At 43.9% G+C, this 22,655-nt stretch overlaps 1 protein-coding gene and 2 pseudogenes across 2 annotated transcripts; 1 reads left to right on the top strand and 2 right to left on the bottom strand.

Moving 5' to 3' along the window:
- The first annotated feature begins 306 nt into the window (after positions 1-306).
- Positions 307-6,993, top strand: LOC147959830 (uncharacterized; annotated as a pseudogene).
- Positions 6,994-11,930: 4,937 nt separating this feature from the next.
- LOC125526023 (uncharacterized) lies at positions 11,931-22,587 on the bottom strand. 2 transcript variants are annotated; one of them, XR_007291509.1, is made up of 10 exons: positions 22,376-22,587; positions 22,048-22,294; positions 20,099-20,248; positions 18,117-18,174; positions 17,856-17,948; positions 13,202-13,234; positions 12,733-12,824; positions 12,544-12,603; positions 12,134-12,459; positions 11,931-12,059 (listed from the first exon to the last, which is right to left on the bottom strand). XR_007291509.1 is itself a non-coding variant. In XM_048691046.1 (9 exons), the coding sequence occupies exons 1-9, from the start codon at positions 22,489-22,491 to the stop codon at positions 12,208-12,210; spliced, it is 1,101 nt and encodes a 366-aa protein (XP_048547003.1). In that variant the 5' UTR covers positions 22,492-22,587; the 3' UTR covers positions 11,931-12,207. The 2 variants fall into 2 exon arrangements, 1 of the variants encoding a protein (XP_048547003.1); XM_048691046.1 differs by having other exon boundaries at positions 11,931-12,459.
- Positions 18,258-19,539, bottom strand: LOC147959829 (uncharacterized; annotated as a pseudogene).
- Positions 22,588-22,655: the final 68 nt, after the last annotated feature.

Genomic DNA, 22,655 nt, shown 5'->3' with positions numbered 1-22,655 from the left:
TCGATGATAGATCCGTTGTGGTCGGAGTCGGCGACGTCCACCATGATGTTGCAGTGCGGCACCATACGCGGCGCTGGAGTGTGTGACCCCTCCTTGCCAACATCTGCCGCGAGGGTTGTCGCAGCCTCGTGCGTCTGCTGCCTCACATGGCAGGCACGTTGCGCCATACTTGTGGCCGACGAGGCCCGTTCATTCACCACCGCCTCGCGCGCCAATGAAGGGGTTACACATCCAGCACGGCGTTCAAATGCTAGACGGACCGCACTGCCTCTAATGAGTCAGCGGCGACACGCCTCGGCCGGATCCATGCGCCATTTGGGCGGACGCAATGGATTCCCACCGAATGGAGGCCGAGCGCTGCCGTCGGGCGGACTCCTCCCAGGAGCGGCAGAGCGCAAGGTGGATGGTCATCTCCTCCTCGAGGCCGCGTTGGACGAGCTCCGGATCAAAGGATCGGTAGGTGTACGACTCGAATCCGCTGCCCGCCATGCCGAAGAAGATGGAAGATCTCCGGATGGGAGCTTGGCGAACGGGAGTGGACTGAAGGGGAGTGGAGTGGAGTGGAATGCGGCTAGGGTTTCGCCAGGAGTACGAATAGGGTCCAATTTATGTGGGGTCAGGTGGACCAGAGTGGGCCGAAACCAACATGGTGGGCGCATCCGGACGTCCTATATACGCCCCACATATGTGCTGGAAATGGGGGTGTCAGTCAGTCCAGACGTTTGGGCCGGATTTGAGGAGCCCGGTTGAGTGGTAATTTTTCGTCCGAACACTGATCGAGCAGCCTGCACGAGCGTTTAGGACGTGTATGAGAGGTCCGGTTGTCGATGCTCTTATGGGCTTCCCACCTGTTCTAATTGGTGTTGTAGCCGCTGATTGTGCAGCTACTAGCTAATTGAAATGCAAAAAAAGGACAAAATAACTTGCACAATTCCCTTTTTTAGTGTTCATTTATATTTATGACCTCGGATAAAGGACAAAATACCCGCACAATTTCCTTCTTTTAGTGTTTATGTAAATATCACGCCAATCAGCTGCAATTTTGTAACTGGGAAACGAGAATTGTTTCGTCACGAGGCAGCAAGCAAAGTCTAGCGCTGAATTGTGTCTATGTGTCAGTCGTGAAGACAGTAACAATATCAAAGCCTTGCACGGCTTCGACCAGTGCTTTCGTCTTTTATGTTCTCCTCCCCCTGGTTACCGCTTCACTGCAATGTGAATGCACATGAGAATCACAAACCAAACATGGTCATACTTTTCCAAATGGGCGCTCCTAAAAGATCCATCGTCTCGAGGGTCATTGAATTTGATGGATTGAGCGATCGAGCCTCACTTTCTATTATTGCGACACAGGTCTGTTGCGGAAAATTTCTATAACATAGGTTATGTTGCGGAAAATTTCTGCAACACAGGTCATGTTGCAGAAATTTTTGCAAGATATTTTTTGCAACAAAGATCTTATTTCAGTTTTATTTTTACAACAAAGGTCTGGTTGCAATTTATTTCCTCTCTTCCTTAATATTTGTTTTTTATAGATTTCAAATGGACTACTACATACAAATGTATGTAGGCATGTTTGAGTGTAGATTCACTCATTATCTTCATATGTAGTCATTTATTGAAATCTCCAAAAGGACAAATATTTAAGAACGGAGGAAGTAGTTATTTTACGACAGAGATCTCATTACAAATTTAATTTTTCTGTAACATGTCTTGTCACAGTTTTTGCAAGTCATTCGTAGTGGACAGTGAGCAGCAAACAACGGCCACGTTGACTGAAAGAAAGAGAAAAAGGCCGATCGGTCAAGAGGCCATTGACTGAAAGAAAGAGAAAAAGGCCGTTCAGTCAAGACACGTGTCGTGTGGACAAGCCAGTGGATGCTCGCGTGCGATCCGTCGTTAGGCTGGTCATAGTGGAAGTAACATAGATAGTAACATAGATGTCACATAAACAAAAATGATAATGTGGCAATTAGTTAATAAGGAAAAAGGCAAATAGAGTAACATAATATGTTACCATCACATAACGCTTTTCAATGCATAATGAGTCTACAAATTAATAAATGAAGCCAACTATGTTACCTATGACACTACCCACTATGAAAATGGTAACATAGACTAGCGACGCGGATTTTTGGGACATGGTGGCAGGCGATGCCGAAATCTCGAGCGTCCGCATGGGCATCGCGATTGCTACTTAATATAAGCCTCTGCGTAATACGGAGCAAGTAATTCACAGGCCAACATAAATACACAATGTTAGACTAGCCACAATGGATAGTAATATACACATATCTCTAGACTATGTTACTACTTCATAGTGGGTAGTAACTTAAGTGTGGTAACATGTAAAGATTCATTTATTAAGTTATAGACTCATATTGCATTGGGACATATGATGTTACAGTAACTAGCTAAGTTACTACAACTACCTCTCTCTCTTCATTAACCCGTTGCCGCATAAGCAAATTTGCTGAGTTGGACTCGATGTTACTGCTGAAGTTACTCCCACTGTGGCTAGTCTTATACCTTGCACGTGTAGGCCAGATCTCATTTAATATGTGTATGAATACCGGCTCATCTAGCGACGCCCCTTGTAGGTTGGGTCAGTCATAACTGCAGTGGACGTGGGGCAGCCGTCCATAAGAACCGGCCTTGCTCATGGCGTGCCTTGTAGCTCATGTTCGAGTTGCGTCCCTGTGGAGAGCAGAGCAAGAGTGCTTGGCTTTGGCTTCGTTGGGTCATAGTTAATGTACCACTTTGACTAAGCACACAAATTTAGCTGCAACCATGACAAAAAATTTATATACATTTTGGTAATTAAATGCAGCTCGTAGTTCGCTTAGGAATCTTTGGAGCTGATTTTGATGTCTCTAATTTGTCAAAAATGAGAATTATAATTTTTGGTAAACAAGTATGATTGTGAAGCTGAGATCAAAACCAAAGCCGCAAAAAACGTATCATTCTCTCATATCGGTGGTGCTCAAATATTCTATAAGCCATGTAAAAATATTTTAACTTTTATGTAGAATCTGCGAACTGATTTTTTATTAATGTTGTGTTTTAAAATTCAAGTTGTAATTTTCATGATTCGAGCTAACGACGAAGAATGAAGCTAACTGATTTTTTCTGTAAGAAGATGATACATGTAAAGATTTCAGTTGTAAATCAGTAGTCCAAAACATGTGACAAAACTAAAATACCAAACTGTGATTATGGCTAGGGTTAATGAATCACGACCTGCTCCTAATGAATGAATACAGGCTGAGGAGGTAGTACACTGGATAAATGAAGCCATTAATTAGTCCTGGGTGCCTTGATTGCTGGCAGGCATTTACAACGTGAGTGAGTAGTTATAACAAGCAGCCAATACTGGATCATACATTGAGTAGTTTGGTCCAAACTTAAATTACTAACTACTCCCTCCGTCCGGGAAAAGTTGTCTCCGACGACATTTTGCGAAAATCACCTCCCCTTTCCTCCGACAAACAACACACTCCCCGCGCCAGAGCCAGAGCTCCCTTGCTCGTCTCCCCCTCGCCGGAGCTCCCCCTCGCCGGAGCTCCCCCGCGCCAGAGCTCACCTCCTCTGCTCCCCCGCACAGCTCTCCCGCGCGTCGCCGGAGCTCCCTCCCCCCACGCCACTGCCGCGTTGCTTCCCCCCTCCTCGTTCCTCTCATCGTCCCCCCATGGCGAATCACGGCGAGGAAGGCTCGACTTTTTTCGATCTGCTATCCGACGGCGTCCTTCCCCGAGGGCGGCGAGCCGGAGCTTCCCCTGCGCGTCGTCGACCACCTCCTCATTGGCTGGACGCCGTCGACCACGAACCCAGTATTCTCCAAGCGCACGCCGCTGTGTGGGTCGCCGAGACGCCGAGGCCGAGGCGGAGCTCCAGGCCATCGAGGTCGCGTACGCCGCCGAGTCCGGCAAGCGCCGCCAACTCCCAGACTGGTCCAAGGCACCCGCCCCCGCCTCCGTCTGCCCATAGCCCAACCCAGTCCCCTCGCCCCCCTCCTGCCAAGGTGCGGCTCCCCCCTCTTCTTGCCTCCCGCTTTCCCCTTCTTGTACTCCAAAATGCTTCTTTTGAGTACATCAGCTGTCAATTTTAGTCTATCTTGAAGCTTGGGAGCTTCTTTAGCAAGTTCACTGTAAAATTGAGTACAAGATCACGGAAAATTTTCTGGAGTGTATGTTCTGCAGTCACTGAATTTTCTCGAGTGCATGTTTACTGAATTTTCTGAAGTGTATGTTCACTGAATTTGGTTTTCAGTAGTGTTAAGAGTTCAAATCAATAGTGCAGGTTCGTGTACATGGCCACCCCCCATGGATATGCATTGGGGCGCTCCTGGGAGAGAGGATTCATGGCCATCCTAGCTAGCTGCTAGGTGGAGAACGTGTTAGGTTCTTGCTGTCCGTGGCAAAAGCTGGGGCGATCGAGTAGGAGTAGCTAGCAGTGTTGATGGTGTGTGGTGTAGAGAACCATGCAGATGTCATGGGCAGGCACTCATAGTCTAAATTTCATTGATGTCAAATTTTATTTATGTGTCAAGTTTGAAATCAACTTGACTGAACATCAACTTGTTCTGGTTTAGTGTAGAATCACTTAAGTAGATGGAGTAGTTATTTTTTATACTCTCACTGAAGACTGTGTTGCTAAATCGACATCAAGTTTAGGAACAAGTGTGTGTGCCTAAATAATCTTCAGTTTCCACTATATTTACTGTCAAGTCTGAAATTTTGATCTTTACTGTCAAGTCTGATTTGTCTCTGAACATTGGTTACAGTAAATTAGTGGTTAACTGGACATAAGGATTAGATCTTAGCTAGTGCTCTTTTCAGATGGCTTGTTCTCAAAATTTGGTACTCCATTAGAGTAACTTAATTCTCAATATTAACCGTTTCAGTTTCTAACAAGTTTCTTCCATGTGTTCTGAATTAAGTACAGTCAATGATCAAGTGATCTCTTCTCCAAGTTGCCTGAAATTGAATCAGTCATTTAGTTAACTTGGATTTTTTTTTCCAAAATCTGTACATTTAGTCAAGTTTCTTCCATGTGTTCTGAATTAAGTACACTATGGGATCATTTTATTTTACTGTAGATTTGCTTGCAACTGGTTTTAGAAGTATTGCTCGTTTTCCAATTTATGCTGTTTTTTGATCTTTTATGCATAGTTTTATTAGAAGTATTGCTTGTCAAAAGAGTGTTTAGAGATTTTAGGGCTATGTCTAGAAAATCATACCAAGAGTACAAAAGATGAAAGGAGATCTTTCTTGTTGTGGCCAAAAGAAAATGGATGGATATACGTAATGTAGGAGGAGGATCATGTTTTCAGTGCCTTAGTACACAAAAGTAGGCAAAGTTTCTGTAAGAATATACTTAAATCAAGTTTATTCAGTTAACTAAATCAAGTGTATTCAGTTAAGGACAGAATTATTTTGATCAAGTAATTACTGTGACAACATTGCAACATTTCTTCAGAGTACATGATCAGTTTTGCCCCTTTTTAGTAAAGAGGTGCAGCAACTTTCTGGGATTTCTGAAACTTTAGTCACCGGGACAATATACAGTCACCTGGGAGTCACCTGGGATTTCTGAAACAATACCGCCACTTGGACAATTCAAAACAGTTAACTGAAAGTGTCTAAAACAGTTAAGTGTTTCTGGGATTTCTTTTTTCTTCTGCAAGGCATGATTTCTTTTTTCTTCTTCTTTTTTCTCTGGTGTGTCATGTCTTTTTTTTAGACTAAAAGTGAATCAGAGCAAAAATCTTCTATGTCAGTGTGCTAGAAATAAGAAGACAAAATTGGACTAAAATAAATGACTGAAATTGGACAATTGGAAACTTTAGGCATGTTTGCAATTGGACAAATGGTGTATAAATCCAAATAAATCAAATAAATTCAAATGATTCAAATAATCTTAGTTTGCAATTGGAAACTTTAGGCATGTTTGCAATTGGATAAATGGTGCACACTTGTTTATTTCCTCTCTAGTGGCCTAATTCTAGTGGAACTTTGGTTGGTTAGTGCTCTTCTGTTGCTTTTGACTAATCTTAGTTTGACGGACCTGACTTGTGCTCATTTCCAGTGGACTTCACATTCCAAAGGAGGGACAGAATCTGGAGTAATTGATTATTTCCAAAATCGAGTAATCTTCTCAAGTTACATGATCAGTTGTGCTTGACTGAAAATTTTCACAGGAAAATTTTGACTGGAGTAACAGAGGCATAACAGTACAAATTACAGGTATAGATTGCTCTGTTCAACAAACTTCCTATCAGTCCAACAATGTTTCTGAATCTAAACTTTTTCAGTTAACAGAACCTGAACCTGAACATGTTCAGTTAACAGAACCTGAACTTTTTAACCTTCCCTCTCCCTTTCAGGCGAATGTGGATGTTGCACACTATTGTGAAGGTGTAGCACTGCCCAATTAAATTTCCACTTCACATATCTACTTCAATTTCTACTACAAATTCACCTTTTCAACAGCAGACGCGGGGAGAGAAGTCAGACGGCGAGGATGAGCAGAAGCATCAGACGGCGAGGAGGAGCAGAAGCATCAGACGGCGAGGACTCGATCTGGGGGCGTTGGCTTCGCCCAACAGCTGCAGCATCAGAGGCTGGAGGGAATCGCGGCGGCAGCAGAAGGAAGCGGCGGCCGGCGACTTGCCCAAATCCCGCACCGGCGGCCGCGGGCGCGAGGAAGCGGGCAGAGGATGAGGGCGCGGGCCGCACCGGCTAGGGACGCGAGCAGGGCGACGAGGGAGGTGCCTTCAGCCGTGGAGGAGGCGGGCGTCCAGTTGGTCGCCGCGGAGGAGCAGTCACCTCCGTGTGGGCGGCGGCGCAGCTCGCCTTCGTGCAGGCGGCGCAGGCGGGCAGGGGCGCCGCGGATTGGCAGCGGCGGCGCAGCGGCGACGCAGGTGGACGGCAGCGCGCTGGGCTTGTTCCTGCCGCGGGCGTCCGGAGTAGGAAGAAGCAAAGGGGTAATTAGCAGGAGATTTAAAATCCTAAGGGTTTATTTGCAAAAATCATAATGAACTACGCCGTGGACAACTTTTCCCGGACGGAGGGAGTATTACATTGACGACCTTGGTGAGAAAAAATAATTGCTGGCTGATAGCTGGTTTGGATCGAGAAAAGGTCTAAACTGAAAAGTAAATGAAGTAGACGACGATTGCAGCCTGAGACTAAGCTTCAGTGTTTGTGGAGGAAGAGCACGACAATGGCTGATGCATGGCTGGTTATCTTCTTCGGCAAAGCTTGATTATCTTCGAGAAGTGAGACATGGTAGTAGACTGTTGAGTGCGATATGAGTTGACCTCATCTGGCGCTGCAGAACTGTGTGTAGTTGTTCTCCCGCTTCTAGAATGAACCAGAGCACGTAGATAGGGTGGCACTCGAGGCAGCGTATGAGAGGAAGAGATGCAATTTGATTGGGAAATGGCGTGAGATGAAGGTGGTGGAGAGATAACCTGGGACATGGATGAACACATGGTTGTGAAAGGGGTCGATTCGATGCTAGAAAGCGTGTGTGAAAGAGAAAGAGCAAATAGTAGAAGCAGATTGGGTAGAGGAAGAAAAAGGCCTGGGTGATTTAAAGAGGGAGGAGCGTGGTGCATGTAAGCAGAGTAGTATGCTGCAGCTAGCCGTTGTAATGGATGACTGATTAATTGCATGTCAGGCCGTTCCATGCAATTGACGTGTGGGACTTACAGCTGCCTCTCTGATTTAATACAAAGACTGTACGATGCTTGCATGTGTCAGGGATATCATTATACAAGCTGGCAATATAATAAGTGCACGAATCACGTGGGAGTGGACGGAGCTGATTTCCTCCTCGCGTAGCCGCATGTCCACTCGTGATTTATCGCATAGACTTCGCATAGACTAGTAACATATATCGAATTTGCTATTTCACATCTAGATGTAAAATAACTATCTCACATCTAAGTCCTTCATTGTTGAATTTCTTTTGTCTTTAAAATTCGTGCACTGATGATTTGACGATTTGCTCGCCTTTGATTGTACGATCTGGCGATCCGTAGCGTGCGCTCGCGCAGCCCGCACGGGACGTGCATGCAGCATGCCAGCGTGCGCTAGCCCATGTGTGCTAGCGTGGGCCGCCTTTCCTTTTTTTTTTGTCTATTGTTGTATTGTCTTGATACACTGCAGCTGTGGCAGTTTGTGAGGTTTTTTTTTTTGTCTTTTTTTTCATTTTTTATTTTTCTCCCCCTTGCGATACTATGATATGTGTATATATCAGATGACGTGTACAAGCATCTCCTTTGTGCGTGTATATACCATATGATTGTTCATGCATTTTTTTCGTTGTTTTGATTTGTATTCATCTATGCAACACGTCCACGGAATAGTAAATCATGTATCGAAATTGTTAAAACTCATATAGATGAGTGTGATGTCTCATCTAAGTTTCAATCCATTTGTTTTGTCTCTATAAATTTTGTGCAGTTCTTTGATCGGGATTGTTTTATCCTGCGCGTCTGGTGTCGCTCGTCTGTCATTCATTTTTACAGCCCATCACACCGTGCGTATTTATTTTTTGGGCCGTTTTTCATAGTCTTTTTTTCCTGTGTTGTAGTTGAAGATAAGTGTTGTTTGTATAAGTTGAAGAGACGAGCTGACCGTTGGCTCGTCGGCTCTGTTTCTTCGCTCTCTCTATCCCATTGCTCTTTGTCTAAGGAGTAGAGGTGACCCGGCCAAGTTTCTAAACAGTATAATGACGGGCAATGGCCAATTTCTTGTTTTTATTTTTGTTCTCATGTCTAACCCTAATACGTAAGAACCTTGTGTCCTTTTATTATTCTTGTTTCAGTTGCAAGTCGATCACCGACATGCATCTGGGTCCAAACTGTTTTGGTCTTTTCTGCAAGTATACTCCAAACTGGGTTTGCCTTTTTATTTTTTATTCTAGTTGCAAGTCGACCACCGACATGCAAACTGGAGCTTGTCTCGTTTATTTTTATTGTCGCAATTGCAAGTAAACCACCGAGATGCAACTTGGCCCGACATATTTTTAGATTATGTTGCAAGTGCACCCTTGTCATGAAACTAGTTACTGTCACCGTTGCATCTTGTTGATCTCCCGGCATTGGATGATGTATTCTTGTGTCTTCTTGTTATGTTTTGTCTAATTGTCCCTTAAATAAGGCCCAATCCATTTTTTGTTCTAGGTGCAAGTCCAACCACACACTGACATGCAATAGAGGTCCCATCTTTTTAAACTTTTGTTTTTTCTCCTTTTAGTCTTTTAAATCCATGGTTTTTAAAATTTTATAAGTATTTTTTAATTCATCATTTGATTTATTTTTTCACCATTTTCCTGCAAGCTCTACCTTCTGACTCCCTTATTGTTGTTTGTTTATTGTATATCCTGTTGTTGGCTTAGGCATGTTCGACTCCGTTTTTATTGGCCCTCAACTCATAACTGGGGTTTGGCCTTTTTTGTCCTAATTGCAAGTCCATCCTCGACTCGCAAATGGAATCCGTTCTTTTTTTGTCCCATTTGCAAGTCCGCCCTTGACTCGCAACTGGGATCCGATCTTTTTTTGTCCCGGTTGCAAGTCCATCCTTGACTCGCAACTCGGGCCCAACGTTTTTTCCTCCCAATTGCAAGTCCGCTCTCGACTCTGGGACCCGAACTTTTTTTGTCTTAGTTGCAAGTTCACCATCAACTCGCAACTGGGGCCCGACTTTTTTCTATTTGCAAGTCCACCCTCGACTCACAGTTAGGGACCGAACGTTTTTGTCCCAGTTGCAATAACCCTCGACTTGTAACTCAGACCTGGCCCTTTTTTGTCCCAGTTGCAATCCACACTTGAGTCGCAGCTGGGCATGGCCTTTTTTTCTTGGTTGCAATTGCACTCTTAACTCGCAATTGGGTCTCAATGTTTTTTGTCCTAATTGCATGTCCACCCTCGACCCACAATTGGGGTCCTGCCTTTTCTTTCCAGTTGAAAATTCAACTGTGGCCAAACCATTTTTGTCCTAATTGTAAGTCCACTCTCGATGCAAATGGGGCTAGAATTTTTTTCCAAGTTGCAAGTCCGCCCTAGACTCGCAACTGGGGCCCAACATTTTTTGTCTGAGTTGCAAGTCCACCCTCGACTCGTAATTAGGGCATAGCCTTTTTTGTCCGAGTTGCGAGTTCATCCTCGACTCGCAACTGGGGCCCAACCTTTTTTATCCGAGTTGCAAGTCCACCCTCGACTCGCAACTAGGGTCCAACCTTTTTTGTCTAAGTTGCAAGTTCGCCATCGACTCGCAACTGGGGCCCAACATTTTTTGTCCGGGATGCAAGTCCACTCTCGACTCGCAACTAGAGCTCAACCTTTTTTGTCCGAGTTGCAAGTTCACCCTCGACTCGCAACTAGTGTCCGACATTTTTTAGTCTCAATTGCTAGTCCTCCCTCGATTCGCAACTGGGCCCGACCTTTTTCCCAGTTGCAAGTCCACTGACGACTCGCAACTAGAGCTCGACCTTTTCTAGTCCCAGCTACAAGTCCACCCTTGACTCGCAATTAGGGTCCAACCATTTCCGTCGCCAGTTGCAAGTCCAAACTCGACTCGCAACTGGGGTCCGACCTTTTTTATTCCCAATTGAGAGTCCACCCTCGACTTGCCATTGGGGGTCCAACATTTTTTTCCTACTTTCAAGTCCACCCTAATCGGCGAACAAACTGAAGATGAGCCGACCCAAGCAGCTAGGATACCTTTTTTGTTTTGCTTCATTTTCTTCATCTTTTTCTGCTTTTTTATTTATCATTTTTCTTCATTGTTTTACATCTCCTTTTTTATTTTTTACTTTTCAGAAGTTGATCTCATTTTTTCATATTCTGGTAATTTTTGTTTGTTCATAAATTCACAGGTTTCAATACATGTTTCAAAATTTGTAAATTAGTTCATTTTTCTAAAATTGTTCATGCTGATAAAAAGTTTAAAAGCAAATCCGAATGTGTTTATTTTTTTTGTTCTCTTCTTATTTATCTATTTTATTTGTTTTTTCCTGTTCACTTTTAGTTCAATGTATATAAAAAAGTTCGCTTTTAGTTCATCGTATATAAAAAAGTTCATGTATACCAAAAACAATGTTCAATGTGGATTGGGAAAAAAATAGTGTGTATTCAGAAAATGATCATCATATATTAAAGCATTGTTCACCGTATATTAGAACATTTTTGGTATTCGTCAACATTTTTTATAGTTTGAAAAAACTTCTGTAAATTCATGAACATGTTTTTGAAATATGTGTTGATGAAATTTTGTTCTTTACTGAAAATTAATTATATAAATATAATAGTGTAAAACACAAAAAGCAATAGGCAAAAAATAAAATAAATCGTTGGTAGCCTCGAAGCTAGCTATGGGAGATGTCCTTGTAAATGTATAATGATCAGAGGCAAGAGGTAACAAGTCGATTTAGCACTAGCGATCATTTTGTTTTCCAGAAAAAGCTAGCGATCAGGTTCCTTGTATGGGTAGCTAGCAACCAGATTTTCTTTTTATGAGGGGAGCTAGTGACCAGATTTGCATATACGCCGGTCACCAAGGCAGACGCAGGACGAGGTAGTTTTTAGTTTTGGGCTTTCACAAATTAAAATCAAACAAACAGGACAAACAAACAGGAAAAAAAAACTTATCTCACATCTAGATGTGACATAGACGGACCCAACATATATATGTTACTAGTCTAAGTTACTCTCCAGCATTAGAAACCAAGCGTTTTCCTTTCCAAATGGCCAATCATTGGTAGAATCCAAATCCGTAGAGAAATCTTGCCACGGATTCTCAACGAAAATCCAGAGACTTACTGCTAAGAACGAAAATCCAGAGTAAAACCATTGCAGAAGTAAATAGAGTAGGACGACATGCAAACTGTGAACATGTAAAACTGACATCGGAACACACGAATAAAAGGCTGCAGTGAAATATTGCCATCAAGAGTATGCTGGCATCGTGAGCGATATACTTGCATTACACAAGTCTTGCAGGCTGCCGTCAAAATCTCCCCAGTCGCCTAGCCTCCTTTGCATTTGGCGCCTGGATAACTAATGTAAGGTCAATTACCATATCAACCTAAGCCGACTCAACATAACATGAATTAAGCTCGAAACCTCAAATGCTGCTGGTGTTTTCAGTGACACCCTCCTATCTAAAAAGGGTTCCCTTCGGTACTTGAACAGGCTGATCATTCTTTACGCTTCTGCAGGGAGAACGTGCTGCCATGGCCTGTTTGCGTGCTGGGTGGCATCGCGCTGGTCACAGAAGGCAGGCCGAACGTATCGCCCTCTTCTTGCGGTCCTGCTTCCTCAACTTCTTCTGCCTGTTGGTTCCCTCCTTTCGGGCTGCTGGACTGGCTTATATGCTTGTATATCTGGAGAGACTGGGCTATCATAGATGATGGGTTGCCAGCGTCGCTTGGAAGAAGCATTGTCGTGGTCTACATTTCATAATGAAACATCAGTACTTTGCCAAACACCATAAGGATTCATGAATCAGGGAAATGAAACTTAAAATATCTCACATTCTTGGCCAGAGCAGCAAATGCTGTGATGTACTGTTCAGCAATTCTCAGTTTTGCAGCCTGACAGGAGAGAATGAACAGCACAACATGAGCAGCGAAACCTTACTGTTTTGATAGATAACTTCTCCATAAGCAACAGTAATGTCAATTAAATGCAATATTAAAATGGGAGTTGGCAAATCATGATACCTCAGCACTGCCTTCAGCTCTCATGGACTCTGAGACCATTCTAATCCCTTCGGCCGTAGCTTGTGACTTGGAAAGAATCGCTTCAGCCTCACCTGATGTTTATTACCAAAAATAAATGAGCCCAAATGGCACACAAATTCCCCTTCAGAAAAAAAATACAAAACAAAATGTTTCAACCTAACCAAAACCATCCACACTAGCAGCCCAATCTTCAAATGAGCAAGATGATGAACATGATAAATAGAATAAAGAGGATGCATGATGTGAGCACAATTATGACAAAACTTATCAGGTGCATGCGGACCATATCTGAAGAGGTTAGCACAACAAATGGGGAGATGGGCAAGTTTGAAAGCAAGGAGGGTGATGGCAGAACAAATAGCACAAACAGAACCGATGCATGCTACACAAATCAATAGACCACGTTGTCATTGCAGCATAGAAATGATAAGATTTGAATTGAACATACCCTTGGCGCGGTTTGCCTGATCCAACATAGCCCCTGTTAAGAATAAATGGTAAGTGTCAAACATAAAGACCCAGCTTTTAGTAAAATTTCATATAGGTCATACTACTATATGCGCATGTTATCTGAGCCGCTGGTCCTCCTTGGGATCAGAGCAGTTGGTTGTATAAACTAACTTATTCAGGATTCTAACACTATTATTATATGAGCGCTGCTATGCACACAACGCTGTGCGGACGATTTATGCACAACAGCGCATATCAGTTCATCCATGCATACCATCAAAGTGCAGTACACGGCTGGATTGCCTATCGTGCCGCTGTCGTGCAGGCATGCATTGTCCGCACAGCAGTTTTGTTATTGCATGGTGCTTGCATGACCTGTCCCTACTTCATAAATGTTGGGGCCATCATTGGTCCTATACGGTCATGGCGTCAGCATACTTTGCTGGACTGGGTGCGAGGCCATATGATCTGCTGACGAGTCATACCAATGAAGCCAACGGCCCAATTCATTGGCTGCTGCCAATTGTCCACATCAGTTTCTTTATTCTACCCTTACAACCAGCCTGCACCCGAAACAAGAATTCAGGATCCTTTTTGGGTCCGTTTGAATTTTGGGTCATACTTTGACTAAAAATATGAGATGTATATTATAAAAACTATACTATTAGATATTTGTTCGAAAGAGCTTTCCTACCATATAATTATTGTGACATATAGTTCATATTTTATTAGTTAAATTTTATGATCAAAATGTAAGGGGCCCAATAAACCCCGACACAGGAAGTAGCACATCGAAAACCTCAAATTGTCTTCTTGACATCATCATCAGCTTCGAATCTACTTATTTGCCCACAGAGATTCCATAGAGGCCGTTTCGTGAGTGGCACTTTCTCCACTGCTCCGAAGAACTCTCTAATAATGTTGTACACCTTACTAATGTTGATTATTCTTCCTCAAATTCCTAATTAGGTCCCTTGTGTACACATCAATGTGCTTGTGAGATGGCCAATGCATCATCTCCCTGCATATTGGTGTCAGGATGTGATTGTGCTTCACTCGGTGCTCTGTTATGTACCATCCATTGTCCACCATGCATAGCAGCCTAATCATCGCTGGGCATCCACACCGGCGGAACCTTGTGTTCTCACACAATGGCTTCCCCTGTTTCTTTAACCAATCTCCTGATTAGTTACACCCCTATTTTCAGAAATGGGCACAAATATGCATAAATAGGGACTTACCAAGTACCCCCAAACAAGATCCTGATTGTATCCTCATTGAGATGTGGAGAGGCCTCGGAGACATAGCGATAGTATCGCTAACTAAGCTTTTCAACCTCATTTTTCGGGCAAACAAGATGCCAGGAGAATTGAGGCGGAGTATATTAGTAGTAATCTTCAAGAACAAGGGGGCTGTTCAAAGTTGTACTATTTACCGTGGAATTAAGCTGATGACCATAAAATGAAGCTATGGGAGAGTTATTGAGCACCGCTTAAGAGGAATGACAAGCGTGACTAAAAATCTGTTTAATCCCATGCCTGAGGGGTCGACCATGGAAGCCATTTTCTTGGTACGACAACTTATGGAGATACAAGAAGCAAAAGGACCTGCATATGGTGTTTCATTGACTTGGGGAAGGCCTATGATAAGATACCAGAAATGTCATGTGGTGGGCCTTGGAGAAACAAAGTCCCAACAAAGTACTCCCTCTGTAAACTAATATAAGGCCGTTTATATTAGTCTATAGAGGGAGTACATTACACTCACCAAGGACATGTACAATAATGTTGTGACAAGCGTTCGAACAAGTGATGGCTACACTGATAACTTTCCGATTAAAACTGCACCAAGGGTCAGCTTTGAGCCCTTATCTTTTTGCCTTGATGATGGATATCACAAGGAGATATCCCATGGTGTATGCTCTTTGCGGATGATGTGGTGCTAGTCAATGATAGTTGGACTGGGGTTAATAGAACGTTAGAGCTTTGGAGACAAACTTTGGAATCAAAAGGTTTCATTTAGTAGAACTAAAACTGAGTACAAGAGGTGTGGTTTTAGGGGCTGTTTGGTTCTAGGCCTAGTATTGCCACACTTTGCCACACATTTTTGCCAAGCTTGCCTAAGGTTAGTTCATCAAAATGAGAGCCACAAGTTGGCAAGCCTAAGGGAATCTTGCCACACTTTTTGTATGTATGCCATGTGGGACCCAAGTGTGGCTTGCCTAAGGTGTGGCTTGAACCAAACACTCACCTAAGTTGGTCAAACTTGCCTAACCATAGGTGTGGCAATCTTTGGCAAAGTTAGTCACAAACCAAACAACCCCTTAGTACTACTAGGCACAAGGAGGTTAGCCTTGATGGGCAGGTGGTACCTCATAAGGACACCTTTCGATATTTGGGTCAATGTTGCAAAAGGATGGTAATATCGATGAAGATGTGAGCCATCGAATCAAAGCGGATGGATGAAGTGGCGCCTAGCTTCTGGCGTTCTCTGTGACAAGAGAGTGCCACAAAAGCTAAAAGGCAGGTTCTATAGGACGGCGATTCGACCCGCAATGTTGTATTGCATTGAGTGTTGGCCGACTAAAAGGCGACATGTTCAACAGTTGAGTGTAGCGGAAATGCGCATGTTGAGATGGATGTGTGGCCACACAAGAAAGGATCGGGTCCGGAATGATGATATACATGATAGAGTTGGGGTAGCACCGATTAAAGAGAAGCTTGTCCTACATCGTCTGAGATGGTACGCAGACCTCCAGAAGCTCCAGTGCATAGCGAATGGTTAAAGTGTGCTAATAATGTCAAGAGAGGTCGGGGTAGACCAAACTCGACAAGGGAGGAATCCGCAAGGAGAGATCTGAAGGACTGGAATATCGCCAAAGAACTAGCCATGGACAGGGGTGCGTGTAGAGTACAGAGTATTCACGTGCAATAACCATGAGTTGGTTTCAAGATCTAATGGGTTTCAGCTCTAGCCTACCCCAACTTGTTTGGGACTAAACTCTTCTCACACCAGATACCAAACCCATGTTCCCAGAAATATAGGTTATAAAAGTCACACGCCTCTGTGAGTGAGTCTAAGGTGGCACTCAACTCTGGTTTACACACTTCATTTCCAGGGCTGTCTGCAAAGCCTTCGATGTTTTTTTTTCTAGAACCCTCATCCTGCTAGGTTATGGTGCTCTTTCAAGTGGGTTACTACCAACTCTAACCCTGTGGTAAACAAAAGGAAGCTTATTTAGCGAACGACCACATCTCAATGACAAGTACCAATGACATGCTAATATGCTTATTCCTAGCAAATCCAAGTATGACATGTATACACGCCACGGTGCATCATTGACCACTTAATACATACTAAGCCAAGAAACTGATTGTTTGATCCCAAAAAAAAGGCCACTGACTGTCTTTAAAATGCCTTGGTGTCAGTTCAGCAATCTGTCAGCACCTTCCGAAATAATCTTTCCTACGTTAACACACATCGCCTCACGTATTCAATCTACTTGCAAATATGAATGAACAATTCATTTGCGACCCCCCATCATGCTCAGTGGCATACATAATACGCACTGCGCCATACCAATTTCCAACCTGTTCTATCTGCTCCTAAAACAGTCAGGGATTCCACACTAGCACTTGCTGTCCCCCAAGTCAGAATTACGAACTGCGAATTTGTTACATTCTGGTAGTTGTTTAGCTCTTAATCCACCCCGGCGCCTGGGGATCCGGCTTGATTGCAGATTCACCGGACTCGGAGGGCACCCTGTTTCTGCTGTTAGCATCATTCGCTTCCAACTCGCCGCCTTGCAAATCCGCCGCGACGGACGACTCCGGAACGCCTCCCACAAGCCTGCTACCCACTTCGCTTCTTGCATTCAGATCCGACCCCGACTGCTGCACTCCATTGGGGAAGATTGGCAGACTGCAACGGCGAATCGTGCAGATCAGCTCACACAAGTGGGGGCGGCAAATTCAGCAAGATCATATAGCTATACGCTTACTGGCACCAGATCCACATGAAAATCACCGCAGCGGCGCCATCCATTGTTGTAGGTGCGACGAGCGCTTCCATCCTCTCCCCCTCTGCGGCACCTATAGTCTTCCTTGGAAAGGTGGAGTTCTGTATGCAGTGCGTCCAAAAAAAAATATGTACCATCATACAGCTACAAGTCAACCACTGTACTCCGGTCCACCTGCCAGCCTCATGTCTAAGTTGTGGGTCCTGCCCCTCATGCGCTACGAAATGTACGGAGCACTCTCTACGTCACGAAGAACTCGTACCTATACGACTACAACGCGCACAGTCAATAAACGAATATCTGCCGCTCGCACAAGTCTCATTTAATGAAGGCGGCAGCGATCCATCGAGCAACTCGTTCGGTCAGGATAATGGGACTATATGCCGGTATGAACCATATTGCCGCGTCCCAACTTTTATTGTTATTTTCAAGCAACACAACTTAAAATATCACAATCCATCACTGCTACTAAAATAGGTTAACATAGACATCACTAACAGTAAAGCACTTGGGATGAATTAATGTGGTTAAGCTACAATAAAGGTGGAGTCCATCTCATAGGCATCCCCTTTTCAGATGAATTATTAGAGAAAATACCAATTTGAACAAAGATAAAAGATCATGTGCTACTCACCTTCTGACTGGAGAATTTGAGCACGCTTTCTCCTTTCTGCCTCTGCTTGCATCTCCATAGCATTCTTCACGCCCGGTGGAGGAGAAATGTCCCCTGCAAAGTCGGTTTGGAAATATCAGAAATTTAACAGATATATAAATCTAATAGGTCAAAAACAGGAAAAGGTACTGATCTCAGAGGAAAGTAATATGCAGGATCGGTTTAGAAACACCAGAAATTAAACAGATATAACTGTAATATGTCAAAAACAGAAAAACATACTGATCTCATAACGAAGACACTTCAAGCCCCAGTCTGTCGAAGCCTCATTTATGGACCTCTGTCAAAAAAGAATTTCAGAAGGTACAATGTATAACTGTGCTGAAGTATGATAAGGAAATGGAAATAGTGAAGCCCAATACATTAGAAGAAAAAGAGCACATGACTTTGTAATATTAAGTTGCTTCTTGGTAAACCTGGGAATAGTTTGTAATCCAGATTAAACCCAGCCCAATCCATACAAGTATAAGTCCAACAATCAGACCAGACCAGACCAAACTGCAAATGCTATAATCCAAACCAATCCAAACTGTACGTATTTTCAAGCCAAACCCATCCAACCCAGTCCCCACATACAATTTCAATCTGAAGTTTCAAACCAAGGGCGTGTCCAATTACTACGGGAAGAGAGGCGTTGGAAGGGTGATTAGCTGCTGCTGCATGTTACTCACCACCACAACGTACGTACATAGAACAAGCTATAATGCTAGATACTATATATGACTAGCTGCACTCCGTCCATCACGGTATAAGACGATCTTGTTCGCACTGTCCGACCTCGTCGGCCAACTCGCCGGCGCCGTCGAGCGGGAAGAAGGGGCACCTCGTAGGGCGCCATGTGACTGTTGTATATCACACTGTCTGGCAGTAGTTGAGCAGTTCGGCCACGGCCTGCGCCACACACAGCCTGCAGTTCGCCACCGCCTCCGCCGCCACCGAGCTGCGCCATGCCCATCGCCAGCCCCTTGTTCGCACCGTCGCCGGAGTCGTTGGACATGAGCTTCATTGCGCTTGGTTGAACGCGACCAGATACATCAGCCCATGCCGGTGGCGTTCTGGGTGTTGAGAAGGCTGAGCATGTAGCCCGTGTCCGCACCGCCACGGCCAACCAGAGCATGCAGTCCTACCGCGGGACGTCGCCGCGGCACTGTGCAAGGCTCCATGTCGCCAAGGAGGAGCAGCCAGCGGTGGCCATGGCGTAGCAGGCGGAGGCGTGCGGGACGAGGCCGCCAGAACCTGGTCGATGCTGGTTTGTGTCTCTACTAGAGCATGGACGTGACATGGCGAGCAGGAGCATCATCATCGGCACCAGTAGTGGAGACGACAAGGAAGACGTTGCCAATGGGTGATTGCTTTTCCTGGCAAAAACAAGGGTGATTGCTTTGATCGGGACCCTAACCTGGTCCCTGATTTAGTTCTCCGTCCATGGGTTAGAATGGTTTGAGACTGTTTGTTCTGTGACCAGACCGAACCAGACCGAACCGATAATAGGAAAAGCCCAAACCAAACCAGCTTACATTAGGAGCTCAGCCCATTTAATCCAAACCAAAAGAGACCAATAGGAAAACCGATTTGAAATTGTGGTTTGTGTCCAAACTGTTCCCAGGTTTACTTCTTGGTTAAGTTGGCTAGTTAAAAGGGGCATGATTTTAAGATACAACTACTTCATGACAGACATTTAGTGACAGTAATCCACAGAAAAAGGCAATCAATCTTCAAAGGAATTGTACAATTATTCTTCAGAGAAGAACTTTATATACAGAACTGGTAAATCAAACTAGGATGTTGTTGCTGAAAACTCAGATGCAATAAAGTTATTTTACCTTTCAGGCTTTCACATTTAATGTTACTGTATAAAGTAAAGACCCTACTGTTTTTGCAACTGCTCTTTATATTCCATGTTTATATTTGTAAGTTAATTCCTCGTTCTTGCAAAAAATAGTTAATACATAAACCAACATTTAGTTTACCATCACAGCAATGTAAACAACCACACTTAACAAAGTCTAGCTATTCTGAATAGATGAGATGAGAACAAGGATTTGTTGGTATATAGATGATGTACAGGCCATAGTATTACAGTTAACATAAGAACACTGCCCATTACTTTTATTACTTATAATAACTTGTAGGTGCTGTTCTCTGCAACAGTTGCCTTGATATAGAAAGAAAAACAAATAGCTCAGATGCGAAAAATGTCATACCACAATCTTCTCATTCAATGTGTCCCTCTCTTCAAAAGTCTTGTCCAAGGTTATCTTTCCAAGCTCACTTCTCATAGTTGTCTGCGCAAGTTGAATGACTGCAAAAATGGGATTCTCCACGCCATATGAAGCACGGTAGGGATCAACAATCTGCAAAGTTCAAAAACAGAAAGATAAGAATTAATACTAAGGACTTGTCAATTGCCAGCAACAGTCTCTGATTTCCAGAACGCTGACAGTAGAAATGCGAATCCCCACACACTTCACAAAGTAAATAATCAAAACACAAATACTTGCTATATATCTTAAGTTCTTAACAAGAGAATGGAGAAATGTTTCTTTCTTTAGTTAACTTGCAGATACATGAATTAGACCAATAAAAATAACAAGAATGCTCAATATGAACCTGTACAGTGGAAAGAGCATAAACAGACATAACTAATTAATCAACTGTGACGAGTTATCTGAAAGTGTCAGATATCCTCAACACAGATAAAGCAAGCTTGCTAACTTTTATGATCAAACAAAACATATACATACCCACGAAATACAAATCTAACTACCAATTACACCATTCATCACAGTTGCCATCCAACCTGAACCATTTCAACAACATTGAATCAAAAAAAAACTAAGTGTGCTCCCATGAATCCTGTGAAGATTACATGACAAGGAAATGAGCAGTACATGTACAAATGCAACTCATTGCAGTGGAGCTTTACCATCTATATCCCCAAACAATCTAAACAGGATATACCCCAAACCATGTGAAATGCTCAAGAATGGACCTACAAATTACCAAGAGAGCACCTAAGTCAATTATTATTACAAATGTATGCACCCTCTGCCAATGAAATTTGAACAGCAGCATATCCGCACACTTGCTTTTACAGTCAATTGTTACTGCTGTGGCCCTAGGTCAGACCCTAACACTTTTGTGCACCACAAGTCCAGAGCCTTGTTCATTATGGACCCTCATCACCTACCAGATGCACATAAGCCAGATTAACATAGACAGCAGACAAGGTATGGAAGAATGATACAAGTGCCAACATACGAGTCGAAACTAGAAGCAGTATGGAACAACATTGGTTGATATCATGTAACTGACAGGGAATTACATGATGAGGCCATGCATCATCTTAACTTTGCTAATGCTACAGTCATTGAAAGTGAGCCCATGCATTGATCACGTTAAACATAGGCCATGGCATCTACAGCTCAATGCAATCAGGAGGAGCATGCTATACCCATCCTCAAGTCCTACAGAAGTAGATCAACCTGCACCAACTGGACAACTAGTGCCACAACCAATATCCCCACAGAAGTAGAGCAACCTGCATAAACTGGACACGCAGTACCACAATAAACCCCAATATCCCATGCTGATAAATACCAGAAAAAGAATACCAACTATGGGATATCTTTTCTGTCCTAATACAAGGCAAGCTGACTCTGTGAATGTTAGGTGGATAACTAAGGTGAACAGAAATCTTGAGTTTGCTCAGGAAGTGGCCACAAGAGGAGTAATTTACAAATATAAGCATCACACACGAAATCTGTTTTAACAACCAGATGAATTGTCCTAAACTCCAAATCAAGTATTATCTACCCGTCTTCACACTTCCAGCTTGGTTCTCCAGAGTAATTTCCATTGTGACAGAACTTCCGGATTGGAGTATCAAACCACCACCAACAGCAGCAATACAGCATGAACTTGAGGCTATAAAAATCCATCATTGAGGCGCATTTCTAAGACCAGATGACCTGTCCTAATTCAATGTGATGGTGGCTCATGACAACATATAACACGAAACTTCTACCGAAACACGCCGCATTCATCCACCATCTCCCCTGAACGACCGGAAAAGCACCAGATCCCTAGAAGTAACAGCAGAAATGCAGCCTCGCTAGTGAGGACCAAAAGGCAAGGCGAGAACGAGGTATACCTTGACGTAGAGGACGCCGTCGATCTGGATGACCACGTTATCCTTGGTGATAGCGGACTGGTCGGGGATGGGGATGGCTTCCTCCTTGAGAGAGTGCACGTAGGCGATGCGGTCGACGAGGGGGACGAGCCCGTGGATCCCGGAGTCGAGCGTCTTGAGATACTTGCCGAAGCGCTCAATCACGAAGGCCTTCTTCTCCGGCACGATGCTCACGCCCCAGTTCACCGGCGTGCTCAGCGCGTCGAACCTGATACCACCACACGGCGAAACGTCAGACCGCTAGAAGGTTCCGGAACGCGGAAGGAAGTGCTAGGGATTTAAGCGTTACCGTGAAACCTCGTCACGGGCGTAGTAGCGGGACATGGACCGGGCGGCGCCGAGCTGGCGGGGAAGGAGGAGAAGATGCCGCGCGGGGGCGGCGGATCGGCGGAGGAGAGTCGCCATCGTGCGAAATCGGAAGGGAAGAAAGTGCTGGGCTTTTCGGGCGACTCGGGTAGACGGAAGGAAGTGTGAGGTTTTCCTCCCGTGATTTAGGCGAGTCGATACTCTTCAAAAGAATTATATGAGCACAAATCATAAAGAATGTTTTATGATTTGTGAATGTCACA

Source organism: Triticum urartu, chromosome 7A, assembly GCF_056163025.1.
Source record: "Triticum urartu cultivar PI428250 chromosome 7A, HENAU_Tu73, whole genome shotgun sequence".
NCBI lineage: Eukaryota > Viridiplantae > Streptophyta > Magnoliopsida > Poales > Poaceae > Triticum > Triticum urartu.
This window is presented reverse-complemented; position numbering and strand designations above follow the sequence as displayed.

Excerpts from the sequence above, each read along its gene's own strand:
- LOC125526023 (XM_048691046.1), bottom strand. The coding sequence starts at position 22,491 with ATGGCGACTCTCCTCCGCCGATCCGCCGCCCCCGCGCGGCATCTTCTC. Across the intron at positions 17,949-18,116 it reads GTGTCTTCGTTATGAGATCA|GGGACATTTCTCCTCCACCG; the intron begins GTATGTTTTTCT and ends CCGACTTTGCAG. Across the intron at positions 12,460-12,543 it reads TTGCTGCTCTGGCCAAGAAT|ACCACGACAATGCTTCTTCC; the intron begins GTGAGATATTTT and ends TATGAAATGTAG.